Here is a 17484-nt window from a genome sequence, read left to right on the forward strand (position 1 = left end):
CTACCCCGCTCTCCCTACCTCCCTCTACCCCGCTCTCCCTACCTCCCTCTACCCCGCTCTCCCTACCCATCTCTACCCCGCTCTCCCTACCTCCCTCTATCCCGCCTCCCCTACCCCCCTACCCCCCTCTAACCCGCTCCCCCTACCGCCCTCTACCCCGCTCTCCCTACCTCGCTCTCCCTACCTCCCTCTACCTACCGCCCTCTACCCCGCTCTCCCTACCGCCCTCTCCCTACCTCACTCTAACCCGCTCCCCCTACCTCCCCCTACCCCGCTCTCCCTACCTACCTCAACCCCGCTCTCCCTACCTCCCTCTACCCCGCCTCCCCTACCACCCTCTACCCCGCTGCCCTACCTCCCTCTACCCCGCCGCCCCTACCTTCCTCTACCCCGCTCCCCCTACCTCCCTCTACCCCGCTCTCCCTACCTACCTCAACCCCGCTCCCCCTACCTCCCTCTACCCCGCTTCCCCTACCTCCCTCTACCCCGCTGCCCTACCTCCCTCTACCCCGCCGCCCCTACCTTCCTCTACCCCGCTCCCCCTAACTCCCTCTACCCCGCAACCCCCTACCTCGCCCACCCTACCACCCTCTGCCCCGCACCCCCCTACCTCGCCCCCCCTACCTCCCTCTACCCCGCTATCCCTACCTATCTCTACCCCGCTCCCCCTACCTCCCTCCCTCTCCCTCCCTCCTCTACCCCGCTCTCCCTACCTCCCTCTACCCCGCTCCCCCTACCTCCCTCTACCCCACTCTCCCTACCTCCCTCTACCCCGCTCTCCCTACCTCCCTCTACCTACCTCCCTCTCTCCCTCTACCTACCCCCCTCTACCCCGCTCCCCCTACCTCCCTCTACCCCGCTCTCCCTACCTCCCTCTACCCCGCTCTCCCTACCTCCCTCTATCCCGCCTCTCCTACCCCGCTACCCCTACCCCCCTCTACCCCGCTCCCCCTACCGCCCTCTCCCTACCTCCCTCTACCTACCTCCCTCTACCCCGCCTCCCCTACCTCCCTCTACCCCGCTCTCCCTACCTACCTCTAACCCGCTCTCCCTACCTCCCTCTACCCCTGTCCCCCTAACTCCCTCTACCCCGCTCACCCTACCTACCTCTACCCCGCTTCCCCTACCTCCCTCTACCCCGCATCCCCCTACCTCGCTCCCCCTACCTCCCTCTACCCCGCTCTACCTACCTCCCTCTACCCCGCTCTACCTACCTCCCTCTACCTCCCTCTCCCTACCTCCCTCTCCCTACCTCCCACTACCCCGCTCTCCCTACCTACCCCTACCCCGCTCTCCCTACCTCCCTCTACCCCGCTCTCCCTACCTCCCTCTACCCCGCTCTCCCTACCTCCCTCTACCTACCTCCCTCTACCCCGCTCTCCCTACCTCCCTCTACCCCGCTCTCCCTACCTCCCTCTACCCCGCTCTCCCTACGTCCCTCTCCCTACCTCCCTCTACCCCGCTCGCCCTACATCCCTCTACCCTGCTCGCCCTACCTCTCTCTACACCGCACCCCCTACCTCCCTCTACCCCGCTCCCCCTACCTCCCTCTACCCCGCTCCCCCTACCTCCCTCTACCCCGCTCCCCCTACCTCCCTCTACCCCGCCCTCCCTACCTCCCTCTACCCCGCTCGCCCTACATCCCTCTACCCCGCTCTCCCTACCTCCCTCTACCCCGCTCTCCCTACCTCCCTCTACCCCGCTATCCCTACCTCCCTCTACCCCGCTTTCCCTACCTCCCTCTACCTCCCTCTACCCCGCTCTCCCTACCTCCCTCTACCCCACTCTCCCTCCCTCCCTCTACCCCGCTCCTCCTACCTCCCTCTACCCCGCTCTCCCTACCTCCCTCTACCCCGCTCCCCCTACCTCCCTCTACCCCGCTGCCCCTACCTCCCTCTACCCCTCTCCCCCTAACTCCCTCTACCCCGCATTTCCCTACCTCCCTCTACCCCGCATTCCCCTACCTTGCTCTCCCTACCTCCCTCTACCCCGCTCTCCCTACCTCCCTCTACCCCGCTCTCCCTACCTATATCTACCTCCCTCTCCCTACCTCCCTCTACCCCGCTCTCCCTACCTCCCACTACCCTGCTCCCCTACCTCCCTCTACCCCGCTCTCCCTACCTCCCTCTACCCCGCTCCCCCTACCTCACTCTACCCCGCTCTCCCTACCTCCCTCTACCTACCTCCCTCTACCCCGCTCCCCCTACCTCCCTCTACCCCGCTCTCCCTACCTCCCTCTACCCCGCCCTCCCTACCTCCCTCTACCCCGCTCCCCCTACCTCCCTCTACCCCGCTCTCCCTACCTCCCTCTACCCCGCCCTCCCTACCTCCCTCTACCCCGCCCTCCCTACCTCCCTCTACCCCGCTCGCCCTACCTCCCTCTACCCCGCTCTCCCTACCTCCCTCTACCCCGCTCTCCCTACCTCCCTCTAACCCGCTCCCCCTACCTCCCTCTACCCCGCTCTCCCTACCTCCCTCTACCCCGCTCCCCCTACCTCCCTCTACCCCGCTTCCCCTACCTCCCTCTACCCCGCTGCCCCTACCTCCCTCTACCCCGCCACCCCTACCTTCCTCTACCCCACACCCCCTACCTCGCTCCCCCTACCTCCCTCTACCCCGCACTCCCTACCTCCCTCTACCCCGCTCTCCCTACCTATCTCTACCCCGCTCCCCCTACCTCCCTCTTCCTACCTCCCTGTACCCCCTCTACCTACCTCCCTCTACCCCGCTCTCCCTACCTCCCTCTACCCCGCTCACCCTACCTGCCTCTACCCGCTCTCCCTACCTCCCTCTACCTACCTCCCTCCCTCCCTCTACCTACCTCCCTCTATCCCGCTCCCCCTACCTCCCTCTACCCAGCTCTCACTCCCTCCCTCTACCCCGCTCTCCCTACCTCCCTCTATCCCGCTTTCCCTACCCCGCTACCCCTACCCCCCTCTACCCCGCCCCCCCTACCGCCCTCTCCCTACCTCCCTCTACCTACCTCCCTCTACCCCGCTCTCCCTACCTACCTCTACCCCGCTCCCCCTACCTCCCTCTACCCCTCTCCCCCTACCTCCCTCTACCCCGCTGCCCCTACCTCCCTCTACCCCGCTCCGCCCCTACCTCCCTCTACCCCGCTCCCCCTACCTTCCTCTACCCCCACCCCTACCTCGCTCCCCCTACCTCCCTCTACCCCGCACTCCCTACCTCCCTCTACCCCGCTCTCCCTACCTATCTCTACCCCGCTCCCCCCTACCTCCCTCTCCCTACCTCCCTCTACCCCGCTCCCTCTACCTCCCTCTACCCCGCTCTCCCTACCTCCCTCTACCCCCCTCTACCTACCTCCCTCTACCCCGCTCTCCCTACCTCCCTCTACCCCGCTCTCCCTACCTGCCTCTACCCGCTCCCCCTACCTCCCTCTACCCAGCTCTCACTCCCTCCATCTACCCCGCTCTCCCTACCTCCCTCTATCCCGCTTTCCCTACCCCGCTACCCCTACCCCCCTCTACCCCGCCCCCCCCTACCGCCCTCTCCCTACCTCCCTCTACCTACCTCCTTCTACCTCCTTCTACCCCGCTCTCCCTACCTACCTCTACCCCGCTCCCCCTACCTCCCTCTACCCCTCTCCCCCTAACTCCCTCTACCCCGCATTTCCCTACCTCCCTCTACCCCGCAATTCCCCTACCTTGCTCTACCCCCCGCCCCTACCTCCCTCTACCCCCACCCTACCCGCTCTCCCTACCTCCCTCTACCCCGCTCTCCCTACCTCCCTCTACCCCGCTCTCCCTACCTATATCTACCTCCCTCTCCCTACCTCCCTCTCCCTACCTCCCTCTACCCCGCTCTCCCTACCTCCCACTACCCCGCTCTCTCTACCTTCCTCTACCCCGCTCTCCCTACCTTCCTCTACCCCGCTCTCCCTACCTCCCTCTACCCCGCTCTCCCTACCTATCTCTACCTCCCTCTCCCTACCCCGCTCTCCCTACCTACCACTACCCCGCTCTCCCTACCTCCCTCTACCCCGCTCTCCCTACCTCCCTCTACCTACCTCACTCTACCCCGCTCTCCCTACCTCCCTCTCCCTACCTCCCTCTACCTACCTCCCTCTACCTACCTCCCTCCTACCTCCCTCTACCCCGCTCTCCTTACCTCCCTCTACCCCGCCCTCCCTACCTCCCTCTACCCCGCCCTCCCTACCTCTCTCTACCCCGCTCTACCTACCTCCCTCTACCCCGCTCCCCCTACCTCCCTCTACCCCGCTCTCCCTACCTCCCTCTACCCCGCCCTCCCTACCTCCCTCTACCCCGCCCTCCCTACCTCCCTCTACCCCGCTCGCCCTACCTCCCTCTACCCCGCTCTCCCTACCTCCCTCTACCCCGCTCTCCCTACCTCCCTCTACCCCGCTCTCCCTACCTCCCTCTACCCCGCTCTCCCTACCTCCCTCTACCCCGCTCTCCCTACCTCCCTCTACCCCGCTCGCCCTACCTCCCTCTACCCCGCTCGCCCTACCTCCCTCTACCCCGCTCTGCCCTACCTCCCTCTACCCCGCTCTCCCTACCTCCCTCTACCCCGCTCCCCCTACCTCCCTCTACCCCGCTTTCCCTACCTCCCTCTACCCCGCTCTCCCTACCTATCTCTACCCCACTCTCCCTACCTCGCTCTCCATTCCCCGCTCTCCCTACCTCCCTCTACCCCGCTCTCCCTACCTACCTCTACCCCGCTCTCCCTACCTCAATCTACCCCGCTCTCCCTACCCCCCTCTACCCCGCTCTCCCTACCCCCCTCTACCTCCCTCTACCCCGCCTACCCTATCTCCTACTACCTCGCCCACCCTACCTCCCTCTACCTCGCCCACCCTACCTCCCTCTACCCCGCTCTCCCTACCCCCCTCTACCCCGCTCTCCCTACCCCCCTCTACCTCGCTCTCCCTACCTCCCTCTACCTCCGTCTACCCCGCCCCCCTCTACCTCCCTCTACCCCCGCCTACCCTACCTCCCTCTACCCCGCTCACCCTACCTCCCTCTACCTCGCCCACCCTACCTCCCTCTACCCCGCTCTCCCTACCTCCCTCACCCTACCTCCCTCTACCTCGCTCTCCCTACCTCCCTCACCCTACCTCCCTCTACCTCGCCCACCCTACCTCCCTCTACCTCGCCCACCCTACCTCCCTCTACCCCGCTCTCCCTACCCCCCTCTACCCCGCTCTCCCTACCCCCCTCTACCTCGCTCTCCCTACCTCCCTCCCTCTACCCCGCTCCCCCTACCTCCGTCTACCCCGCCCCCCTCTACCCCGCTCCCCCTCCCTCCCTCTACCTCCCTCGCTCTCCCTACCTCCCTCTAACCCGCCTCCCCTACCTCCCCCTACCCCGCTCTCCCTACCTACCTCAACCCCGCTCTCCCTACCTCCCTCTACCCCGCTCTCCCTACCTCCCTCTACCCCGCTCTCCCTACCCCCCTCTACCCCGCTCTCCCTACCCCCCCTCTACCTCCCTCTACCCCGCCTACCCTACCTCCCTCTACCCCGCTCTCCCTACCTCCCTCACCCTACCTCCCTCTACCTCGCTCTCCCTACCTCCCTCACCCTACCTCCCTCTACCTCGCCCACCCTACCTCCCTCTACCTCGCCCACCCTACCTCCCTCTACCCCGCTCTCCCTACCCCCCTCTACCCCGCTCTCCCTACCCCCCTCTACCTCGCTCTCCCTACCTCCCTCCCTCTACCCCGCTCCCCCTACCTCCGTCTACCCCGCCCCCCTCTACCCCGCTCCCCCTCCCTCCCTCTACCTCCCTCGCTCTCCCTACCTCCCTCTAACCCGCCTCCCCTACCTCCCCCTACCCCGCTCTCCCTACCTACCTCAACCCCACTCTCCCTACCTCCCTCTACCCCGCTCTCCCTACCTCCCTCTACCCCGCTCTCCCTACCCCCCTCTACCCCGCTCTCCCTACCCCCCTCTACCCCGCTCTCCCTACCCCCCTCTACCCCGCTCTCCCTACCCCCCTCTACCTCCCTCTACCCCGCCTACCCTATCTCCTACTACCTCGCCCACCCTACCTCCCTCTACCTCGCCCACCCTACCTCCCTCTACCCCGCTCTCCCTACCCCCCTCTACCCCGCTCTCCCTACCCCCCTCTACCTCGCTCTCCCTACCTCCCTCTACCTCCGTCTACCCCGCCCCCCTCTACCTCCCTCTACCCCGCCTACCCTACCTCCCTCTACCCCGCTCACCCTACCTCCCTCTACCTCGCCCACCCTACCTCCCTCTACCCCGCTCTCCCTACCTCCCTCACCCTACCTCCCTCTACCTCGCTCTCCCTACCTCCCTCACCCTACCTCCCTCTACCTCGCCCACCCTACCTCCCTCTACCTCGCCCACCCTACCTCCCTCTACCTCGCCCACCCTACCTCCCTCTACCCCGCTCTCCCTACCCCCCTCTACCCCGCTCTCCCTACCCCCCTCTACCTCGCTCTCCCTACCTCCCTCCCTCTACCCCGCTCCCCCTACCTCCGTCTACCCCGCCCCCCTCTACCTCCCTCTACCCCGCCTACCCTACCTCCCTCTACCCCGCTCACCCTACCTCCCTCTACCTCGCCCACCCTACCTCCCTCTACCTCGCTCTCCCTACCTCCCTCGCCCTACCTCCCTCTACCTCCCTCTACCCCGCTCTCCCTACCTTCCTCTACCTATCCCGCTCATCCTACCTATCTCTACCCCGCTCTCCTTACCCATCTCTACCCCGCTCTCCCTACCCTACTCTACCCCGCTCTCCTTACCCATCTCTACCCCGCTCTCCTTACCCATCTCTACCCCGCTCCCCCCACCCTACTCTACCCCGCTCTCCCTACCCATCTCTACCCCGCTCTCCCTACCTCCCTCTACCCCGCCCACCCTACCTACCTCTACCCCGCTCCCCCTACCTCCGTCTACCCCGCTCCCCCTCCCTCCCTCTACCTCCCTCGCTCTCCTCTACCTCCCTCTAACCCGCCTCCCCTACCTCCCCCTACCCCGCTCTCCCTACCTACCTCAACCCCACTCTCCCTACCTCCCTCTACCCCGCTTCCCCTACCTCCCTCTACCCCGCTGCCCTACCTCCCTCTACCCCGCCGCCCCTACCTTCCTCTACCCCGCTCCCCCTACCTCCCTCTACCCCGCTGCCCCTACCTCCCTCTACCCCGCTGCCCCTACCTCCCTCTACCCCGCAACCCCCTACCTCGCCCACCCTACCACCCTCTACCCCGCACCCCCCTACCTCGCCCACCCTACCACCCTCTACCCCGCAATCCCTACCTATCTCTACCCCGCTCCCCCTACCTCCCTCCCTCCTCTACCCCGCTCTCCCTACCTCCCTCTACCCCGCTCTCCCTACCTCCCTCTACCTACCTCCCTCTACCCCGCTCTCCCTACCTCCCTCTACCCCGCTCCCCCTACCTCCCTCTACCCCGCTCTCCCTACCTCCCTCTACCCCGCTCCCCCTACCTCCCTCTACCCCGCTCCCCCTACCTCCATCTACCCCTCTCCCCCTACCTCCCTCTACCCCGCATTTCCCTACCTCCCTCTACCCCGCATCCCCCTACCTCGCTCCCCCTACCTCCCTCTACCCCGCTCTCCCTGCCTCCCTCTACCCCGCTCTCCCTACCTATATCTACCTCCCTCTCCCTACCTCCCTCTACCGACCTCCCTCTACCCCGCTCTCCCTACCTCCCTCTACCTACCTCCCTCTACCCCGCTCTCCCTACCTCCTCTACCCCGCTCTCCCTACCTCCCTCTACCCCGCTCTCCCTACCTCCCTCTACCCCGCTCTCCCTACCTCCCTCTACCTACCTCCCTCTACCCCGCCCTCCCTACCTCCCTCTACCCCGCCCTCCCTACCTCCCTCTACCCCGCTCGCCCTACCTCCCTCTACCCCGCTCGCCCTACCTCCCTCTACCCCGCTCCCCCTACCTCCCTCTACCCCGCTCCCCCTACCTCCCTCTACCCCGCTCCCCCTACCTCCCTCTACCCCGCTCTCCCTACCTATCTCTACCTCCCTCTCCCTACCCCGATCTCCCTACCTCCCACTACCCCGCTCTCCCTACCTCCCTCTACCCCGCTCTCCCTACCTCCCTCTACCTACCTCACTCTACCCCGCTCTCCCTACCTCCCTCTACCTACCTCCCTCTACCCCGCTCCCCCTACCTCCCCCTACCCCGCTCTCCTTACCTCCCTCTTCCCCGCCCTCCCTACCTCTCTCTACCCCGCTCTCCCTACCTCCATCTACCCCGCTCTCCCTACCTCCCTCTACCCCGCTCTCCCTACCTCCCTCTACCCCGCTCCCCCTACCTCCCTCTACCCCGCTCTCCCTACCTCCCTCTACCCCGCTCCCCCTACCTCCCTCTACCCCGCTCCCCCTACCTCCATCTACCCCTCTCCCCCTACCTCCCTCTACCCCGCATTTCCCTACCTCCCTCTACCCCGCATACCCCTACCTCGCTCCCCCTACCTCCCTCTACCCCGCTCTCCCTACCTCCCTCTACCCCGCTCTCCCTACCTATATCTACCTCCCTCTCCCTACCTCCCTCTACCGACCTCCCTCTACCCCGCTCTCCCTACCTCCCTCTACCTACCTCCCTCTACCCCGCTCTCCCTACCTCCTCTACCCCGCTCTCCCTACCTCCCTCTACCCCGCTCTCCCTACCTCCCTCTACCCCGCTCTCCCTACCTCCCTCTACCTACCTCCCTCTACCCCGCCCTCCCTACCTCCCTCTACCCCGCCCTCCCTACCTCCCTCTACCCCGCTCGCCCTACCTCCCTCTACCCCGCTCCCCCTACCTCCCTCTACCCCGCTCCCCCTACCTCCCTCTAACCCGCTCCCCCTACCTCCCTCTACCCCGCTCCCCCTACCTCCCTCTACCCCGCTCTCCCTACCTCCCTCTACCCCGCTCCCCCTACCTCCCTCTACCCCGCTCTCCCTACCTATCTCTACCTCCCTATCCCTACCCCGATCTCCCTACCTCCCACTACCCCGCTCTCCCTACCCTCCTCTACCCCGCTCTCCCTACCTCCCTCTACCTACCTCACTCTACCCCGCTCTCCCTACCTCCCTCTCCCTACCTCCCTCTACCCCGCTCCCCCTACCTCCCCCTACCCCGCTCTCCTTACCTCCCTCTTCCCCGCCCTCCCTACCTCTCTCTACCCCGCTCTCCCTACCTCCCTCTACCCCGCTCTCCCTACCTCCCTCTACCCCGCTCTCCCTACCTCCCTCTACCTACCTCACTCTACCCCGCCCACCCTACCTCCCTCTACCTACCTCCCTCTACCTACCCCCCTCTACCCCGCTCCCCCTACCATCCCTCTACCCCGCTCTCCTTACCTCCCTCTTCCCCGCTCTCCCTACCTCCCTCTCCCTACCTCCCTCTACCCCGCTCTCCCTACCTCCCTCTACCCCGCTCGCCCTACCTCCCTCTACCCCGCTCCCCCTACCTCTCTCTACCCCGCTCCCCCTACCTCCCTCTACCCCGCTTGCCCTACCTCCCTCTACCCCGCTCCCCTACCTCCCTCTACCCCGCTCCCCCTACCTCCCTCTACCCCGCTTCCCCTACCTCCCTCTACCCCGCTCCTCCTACCTCCCTCTACCCCGCTTTCCCTACCTCCCTCTACCTCCCTCTACCCCGCTCTCCCTACCTCCCTCTACCTCCCTCTACCCCGCTCTCCCTACCTCCCTCTACCCCGCTCTCCCTACCTCCCTCTACCCCGCTCTCCCTACCTCCCTCTACCCCGCTCTCCCTACCTCCCTCTACCCCCCTCTCCCTACCTCCCTCTACCCCGCTCTCCCTACCTATCTCTACCCCGCTCCCCCTACCTCCCTCTAACCCGCTCCCCCTACCTCCCTCTACCCCGCTCCCCCTACCTCCCTCTACCCCGCTCCTCCTACCTCCCTCTACCCCGCTTTCCCTACCTCCCTCTACCTCCCTCTACCCCGCTCTCCCTACCTCCCTCTACCTCCCTCTACCCCGCTCTCCCTACCTCCCTCTACCCCGCTCTCCCTACCTCCCTCTACCCCGCTCTCCCTACCTCCCTCTACCCCGCTCTCCCTACCTATCTCTACCCCGCTCTCCCCACCTCCCTCTCCCTACCCCGCTCCCCCTACCTCCCTCTCCCTACCCCGCTCCCCCTACCTCCCTCTCCCTACCTCCCTCTACCCCGCTCTCCCTACCTCCCTCTACCCCACTCTCCCTACCTATCTCTACCCCGCTATCCCTACCTATCTCTACCCCGCTCTCCCCACCTCCCTCTCCCTACCTCCCTCTACCCCGCTCGCCCTACCTCCCTCTACCCCGCTCCCCCTACCTCTCTCTACCCCGCTCCCCCTACCTCCCTCTACCCCGCTTGCCCTACCTCCCTCTACCCCGCTCCCCTACCTCCCTCTACCCCGCTCCCCCTACCTCCCTCTACCCCGCTCCCCCTACCTCCCTCTACCCCGCTCCTCCTACCTCCCTCTACCCCGCTTTCCCTACCTCCCTCTACCTCCCTCTACCCCGCTCTCCCTACCTCCCTCTACCTCCCTCTACCCCGCTCTCCCTACCTCCCTCTACCCCGCTCTCCCTACCTCCCTCTACCCCGCTCTCCCTACCTCCCTCTACCCCGCTCTCCCTACCTCCCTCTACCCCCCTCTCCCTACCTCCCTCTACCCCGCTCTCCCTACCTATCTCTACCCCGCTCCCCCTACCTCCCTCTAACCCGCTCCCCCTACCTCCCTCTACCCCGCTCCCCCTACCTCCCTCTACCCCGCTCCTCCTACCTCCCTCTACCCCGCTTTCCCTACCTCCCTCTACCTCCCTCTACCCCGCTCTCCCTACCTCCCTCTACCTCCCTCTACCCCGCTCTCCCTACCTCCCTCTACCCCGCTCTCCCTACCTCCCTCTACCCCGCTCTCCCTACCTCCCTCTACCCCGCTCTCCCTACCTATCTCTACCCCGCTCTCCCCACCTCCCTCTCCCTACCCCGCTCCCCCTACCTCCCTCTCCCTACCCCGCTCCCCCTACCTCCCTCTCCCTACCTCCCTCTACCCCGCTCTCCCTACCTCCCTCTACCCCACTCTCCCTACCTATCTCTACCCCGCTATCCCTACCTATCTCTACCCCGCTCTCCCCACCTCCCTCTCCCTACCCCGCTCCCCCTACCCCGCTTCCCCTACCTCCCTCTCCCTACCTCTCTCTACCCCGCTCTCCCTACCTCCCCCTACCTCCCTCTCCCTACCTCCCTCTACCCCCCTACCTCCCTTTCCCTACCTCCCTCCCCCTACCTCCCTTTCCCTACCTCCCTCTACCCCGCTCCCCCTACCTCCATCTACCCCGCCGCCCCTACCTCCCTCTCCCCCGCCCCCCCTACCTGCCTCTCCCTACCTCCCTCTACCCCGCTCTCCCTACCTCCCTCTACCCCGCCCCCCTACCCCGCTCTCCCTACCTCCCTCTCCCTACCTCCCTCTACCCCACTCTCCCTACCTCCCTCTACCCCACTCTCCCTACCTCCCTCTACCTACCTCCCTCTACCCCGCCTCCCCTACCCCACTCTCCCTACCTCCCTCTACCCCACTCACCCTCCCTCCCTCTACCCCACTCTCCCTACCTCCCTCTACCCCACTCTCCCTACCTTCCTCTACCCCACTCTCCCTACCTTCCTCTACCTACCTCCCTCTACCCCGCTCTCCCTACCTCCCTCTCCCCCGCCCCCCCTACCCCACTCTCCCTACCTCCCTCTACCCCACTCACCCTCCCTCCCTCTACCCCACTCTCCCTACCTCCCTCTACCCCACTCTCCCTACCTTCCTCTACCCCACTCTCCCTACCTCCCTCTACCTACCTCCCTCTACCCCGCCTCCCCTACCCCACTCTCCCTACCTCCCTCTACCCCACTCACCCTCCCTCCCTCTACCCCACTCTCCCTACCTCCCTCTACCCCGCTCTCCCTACCTATCTCTACCCCGCTCCCCCTACCTCCCTCTAACCCGCTCCCCCTACCTCCCTCTACCCCGCTCCCCCTACCTCCCTCTACCCCGCTTTCCCTACCTCCCTCTACCTCCCTCTACCCCGCTCCCCCTACCTCCCTCTACCCCGCTCCTCCTACCTCCCTCTACCCCGCTTTCCCTACCTCCCTCTACCTCCCTCTACCCCGCTCTCCCTACCTCCCTCTACCTCCCTCTACCCCGCTCTCCCTACCTCCCTCTACCCCGCTCTCCCTACCTCCCTCTACCCCGCTCTCCCTACCTCCCTCTACCCCGCTCTCCCTACCCCCCTCTACCCCGCTCTCCCTACCTATCTCTACCCCGCTCTCCCCACCTCCCTCTCCCTACCCCGCTCCCCCTACCTCCCTCTCCCTACCCCGCTCCCCCTACCTCCCTCTCCCTACCTCCCTCTACCCCGCTCTCCCTACCTCCCTCTACCCCACTCTCCCTACCTATCTCTACCCCGCTATCCCTACCTATCTCTACCCCGCTCTCCCCACCTCCCTCTCCCTACCCCGCTCCCCCTACCCCGCTTCCCCTACCTCCCTCTCCCTACCTCTCTCTACCCCGCTCTCCCTACCTCCCCACCTCCCTCTACCCCCCTACCTCCCTTTCCCTACCTCCCTCCCCCTACCTCCCTTTCCCTACCTCCCTCTACCCCGCTCTCCCTACCTATCTCTACCCCGCTCTCCCCACCTCCCTCTCCCTACCCCGCTCCCCCTACCTCCCTCACCCTACCGCGCTCCCCCTACCTCCCTCTCCCTACCTCCCTCTACCCCGCTCTCCCTACCTCCCTCTACCCCACTCTCCCTACCTATCTCTACCCCGCTATCCCTACCTATCTCTACCCCGCTCTCCCCACCTCCCTCTCCCTACCCCGCTCCCCCTACCCCGCTTCCCCTACCTCCCTCTCCCTACCTCTCTCTACCCCGCTCTCCCTACCTCCCCCTACCTCCCTCTCCCTACCTCCCTCTACCCCCCTACCTCCCTTTCCCTACCTCCCTCCCCCTACCTCCCTTTCCCTACCTCCCTCTACCCCGCTCCCCCTACCTCCCTCTACCCCGCCGCCCCTACCTCCCTCTCCCCCGCCCCCCCTACCTGCCTCTCCCTACCTCCCTCTACCCCGCTCTCCCTACCTCCCTCTACCCCGCCCCCCTACCCCGCTCTCCCTACCTCCCTCTCCCTACCTCCCTCTACCCCACTCTCCCTACCTCCCTCTACCCCACTCTCCCTACCTCCCTCTACCTACCTCCCTCTACCCCGCCTCCCCTACCCCACTCTCCCTACCTCCCTCTACCCCACTCACCCTCCCTCCCTCTACCCCACTCTCCCTACCTCCCTCTACCCCACTCTCCCTACCTTCCTCTACCCCACTCTCCCTACCTTCCTCTACCTACCTCCCTCTACCCCGCTCTCCCTACCTCCCTCTCCCCCGCCCCCCCTACCCCACTCTCCCTACCTCCCTCTACCCCACTCACCCTCCCTCCCTCTACCCCACTCTCCCTACCTCCCTCTACCCCACTCTCCCTACCTCCCTCTACCCCACTCTCCCTACCTTCCTCTACCCCACTCTCCCTACCTCCCTCTACCTACCTCCCTCTACCCCGCCTCCCCTACCCCACTCTCCCTACCTCCCTCTACCCCACTCACCCTCCCTCCCTCCCTCTACCCCACTCTCCCTACCTCCCTCTACCCCACTCTCCCTACCCTCCTCTACCCCACTCTCCCTACCTTCCTCTCCCTACCTCCCTCTACCCCGCTCTCCCTACCTCCCTCTCCCTACCTCCCTCTCCCTACCTCCCTCTACCCCGCTCTCCCTACCTCCCTCTACCCCACTCACCCTACCTCCCTCTACCCCACTCTCCCTACCTCCCTCTACCCCACTACCCTACCCTCCTCTACCCCACTCTCCCTACCTTCCTCTACCTACCTCCCTCTACCCCGCTCTCCCTACCTCCCTCTACCCCACTCTCCCTACCTCCCTCTACCCCACTACCCTACCCTCCTCTACCCCACTCTCCCTACCTACCTCCCTCTACCCCACTCTCCCTACCTCCCTCTACCCCACTACCCTACCCTCCTCTACCCCACTCTCCCTACCTTCCTCTACCTACCTCCCTCTACCCCGCTCTCCCTACCTCCCACTACCCCGCTCTCCCTACCTCTCTCTACCCCACTCTCCCTACCTCCCTCTACCCCGCTCTCCCTACCTCCCACTACCCCGCTCTCCCTACCTCTCTCTACCCCACTCTCCCTACCTCCCTCTACCCCGCTCCCCCTACCTTCCCCTACCCCGCTCTCCCTCTAGATCTACCCCTCACCCTACCCCCCTCTACCCCGCTCTCCATACCTCCCTCTACCGACCTCCCTCTACCCCGCTCTACCTACCCCCCTCTACCCAGCTCTCCCTACCTCCCTCTACCCCGCTCCCCCTACCTCCCTCTACCCCGCTCACCCTACCTCCCTCTACCCCGCTCACCCTACCTCCCCCTACCCCGCTCACCCTACCTCCCTCTACCCCGCTCACCCTACCTCCCCCTACCCCGCTCACCCTACCTCCCTCTACCCCGCCTACCCTACCTCCCTCTACCCCGCTCTCCCTACCTCCTCTACCCCGCTCTCCCTACCTCCCTCTACCCCGCTCTCCCTACCTCTCTCTCTCCCCTCTCTAGCACACTCCCTCTCTCTCTAGGCTTGCTCTCCCCTCTCTAGCTCACTCCCTCTCTCTCTAGGCTTGCTCTCCCCCCTCTAGCTCACTCCCTCTCTCTCTAGGCTTGCTCTCCCCTCTCTAGCTCACTCCCTCTCTCTCTAGGCTTGCTCTCCCCTCTCTAGCACACTCCCTCTCTCTCTAGGCTTGCTCTCCCTTCTCTAGCTCACTCCTTCTCTCTCTCTAGGCTTGCTCTCCCCTCTCTAGCTCCCTCCCTCTCTCTCTAGGCTTGATCTCCCCTCTCTAGCTCCCTCCCTCGCTCTCTAGGCTTGCTCTCCCCTCTCTAGCTCCCTCCCTCTCTAGGCTTGCTCTCCCCTCTCTAGGCTTGCTCTCCCCTCTCTAGGCTTGCTCTCCCCTCTCTAGCTCTCTCTCTCTAGGCTTGCTCTCCCCTCTCTAGCTCCCTCCCTCTCTCTCTAGGCTTGCTCTCCCCTCTCTAGCTCCCTCCCTCTCTCTATGGAGAAACAATATCATCAGGCAATAAAGTATAATGTGCTAGGGATCAGACTTCACCTTTAACCATGCAGCAGAATGCATTGGTTGGCAATGACAAACATAGTACACACTTGTTGAATAGACAGGCTTGGCTCATTTTGGCCCTTATCCAATAAACAAATTGCATGTACAACAATAAAAACATGTACAACAAGGATTTAGAACAGGGCAAAGTAAATATACACATTCTATTTGGACACATATGGGTGATACAGGTCAAGCGGAAGGGCGTTGTCAACATCACAGCAGATTGCAGCAAGTAACCCGTGACAGCACAATGACAAAAAGGCCGAAGTGAGAGAGAGAGAGAGAGAGAGAGAGAGAGAGAGAGAGAGAGAGAGAGAGAGAGGGAGTCAATCAGCAGTCAGTCACAGAGACTGCGGTCATGTGAGAATGCTTTACACGTCAGTGGCAGGTCTCAGATGAGGCTACTAGTATTGGAGATCAGAGCTCCAGCTCAAACCGGTCAAGCCCTCTTTAATATAGCCACAGGAGGAGCCCACATTGTGGTGTACTGCCCCATTAAACACCCCTCGTCAGTCAGTCAGATACACACCCACACGTCACTCACCGAGGCAGGGGCTTCCTCTGCGCTCCTCTTTTTGGAACTGGAGTCGAAGAGGACATTTCTCCCCCGTCGCTCACAGTCTTGGTACAGTATCAATCTGATCTGGCTAGGGTCCAGCTGTGGGGATGACCAGCTGGAGAGAGAAAGTGAGGGAGGAGAGAGGACACAAGCATGAAGCATATGACCACGCTGGCACTACTTACAATGAATGTAGACCTTCTACTAAAACTATCAAACGGACTCTGAAAACATCAGCAGCATGTACAGACAGACATTCGAGTCAGACCTGTCCTCACAGTCAGAGTAGCAAAAGCCATCAAACTAAACTGGTGTCTGATTACATAAAGTATGAATAATCATAAAAAGTAAAGAGAGGTGACAGTGATGGACTGACAGTTGGTTAAAAAGCTGTCTTAATCCGTCAGCCCTTTGGGTCGGTGGGCCTGGCCAGGCCAACAGTCGTACCATTGCTGCCATTCCGTCCCTCATACCATCGCCTGCCTGATGGGGAGCAGAGACAGCTATGGCCACCCACCAGCCTCCACCACAGGGGGGTACAGAGACAGCTATGGCCACCCACCAGCCTCCACCACAGGGGGGTACAGAAACAGCTATGGCCACCCACCAGCCTCCACCACAGGGGGGAACAGAGGCCGCTATGGCCACCCACCAGCCTCCACCACAGGTGTTGAACAGAGACAGCTATGGCCACCCACCAGCCTCCACCACAGGTGTTGAACAGAGACAGCTATGGCCACCCACCAGCCTCCACCACAGGTGTTGAACAGAGACAGCTATGGCCACCCACCAGCCTCCACCACAGGGGGGAACAGAGACAGCTATGGCCACCGACCAGCCTCCACCACAGGGGGGAACAGAGACAGCTATGGCCACCCACCAGCCTCCACCACAGGGGGGAACAGAGACAGCTATGGCCACCCACCAGCCTCCACCACAGGGGGAACAGAGACAGCTATGGCCACCCACCAGCCTCCACCACAGGGGGAACAGAGACAGCTATGGCCACCCACCAGCCTCCACCACGTCACCAGCCTCCTGTTTGGCTTGGAAGGCCATAAAAGACGGACGAGACAGAGGAACATTTCTCTACATTCTGAGGGATGGGAAGCAGCGTGTATATGTCTATTTCTAGCTGTTTATTGGAGGGATGTGAGAAGGGGTCCTCTTAACCTCTCTAGGGTAGGGGGCAGTATTTGCACGGCCGGATAAAAAACACGTACCCGATTTAATCTGGTTATTACTACTGCCCAGAAACTAGAATATGCATATAATTGTTTGATTTGGATAGAAAACACCCTAAAGTTTCTAAAACTGTTTGAATGGTGTCTGTGAGTATAACAGAACTCATATGGCAGGCAAAAACCTGAGAAGATTCTGTACAGGAAGTGCACTATCTGACCATTTCTTGGCCTTCTACACTCTCTTTATTGAAAACTGAGGATCTCTGCTGTAAAGTGACACTTCCTACGGCTCCCATAGGCTCTCAGAAGGCGGCAAAACGTTGAATGATGACTTTGCAGGCCATGGCTGAAAAACAGTAGCGCATTTGGTAAGTGGTTGATCTGAGAACAATGAGACGGCGTGCACGTGAAGAGTCCATTTTAGATTTTCAGTCTTTGAACGAAAACAGGGTTTCCCGGTCGGAATATTATATTTTTTTTTACGAGAAAAATCGCATAAAAATTCATTTTAAACAGCGGTTGACATGCTTCGAAGTACGATAATGGAATATTTAG

The 17484-nt window shown here is 63.5% G+C and overlaps 1 protein-coding gene across 1 annotated transcript in view; it reads right to left on the reverse strand.

Annotated features, from left to right (window-relative positions):
• The window catches only part of LOC106603820 (folliculin-interacting protein 1), a 72216-nt gene that overhangs the window by 34680 nt on the left and 20052 nt on the right, over positions 1-17484 (reverse strand). The window contains exon 2 of the mRNA XM_045716265.2: positions 15731-15860. Coding sequence (XP_045572221.2) covers positions 15731-15860 — 130 coding nt within the window. The remainder of the gene's footprint in view (positions 1-15730; positions 15861-17484) is intronic.

The sequence above is a fragment of the Salmo salar genome, chromosome 04, assembly GCF_965601325.2.
Source record: "Salmo salar chromosome 04, fSalSal1, whole genome shotgun sequence".
Lineage (NCBI taxonomy): Eukaryota > Metazoa > Chordata > Actinopteri > Salmoniformes > Salmonidae > Salmo > Salmo salar.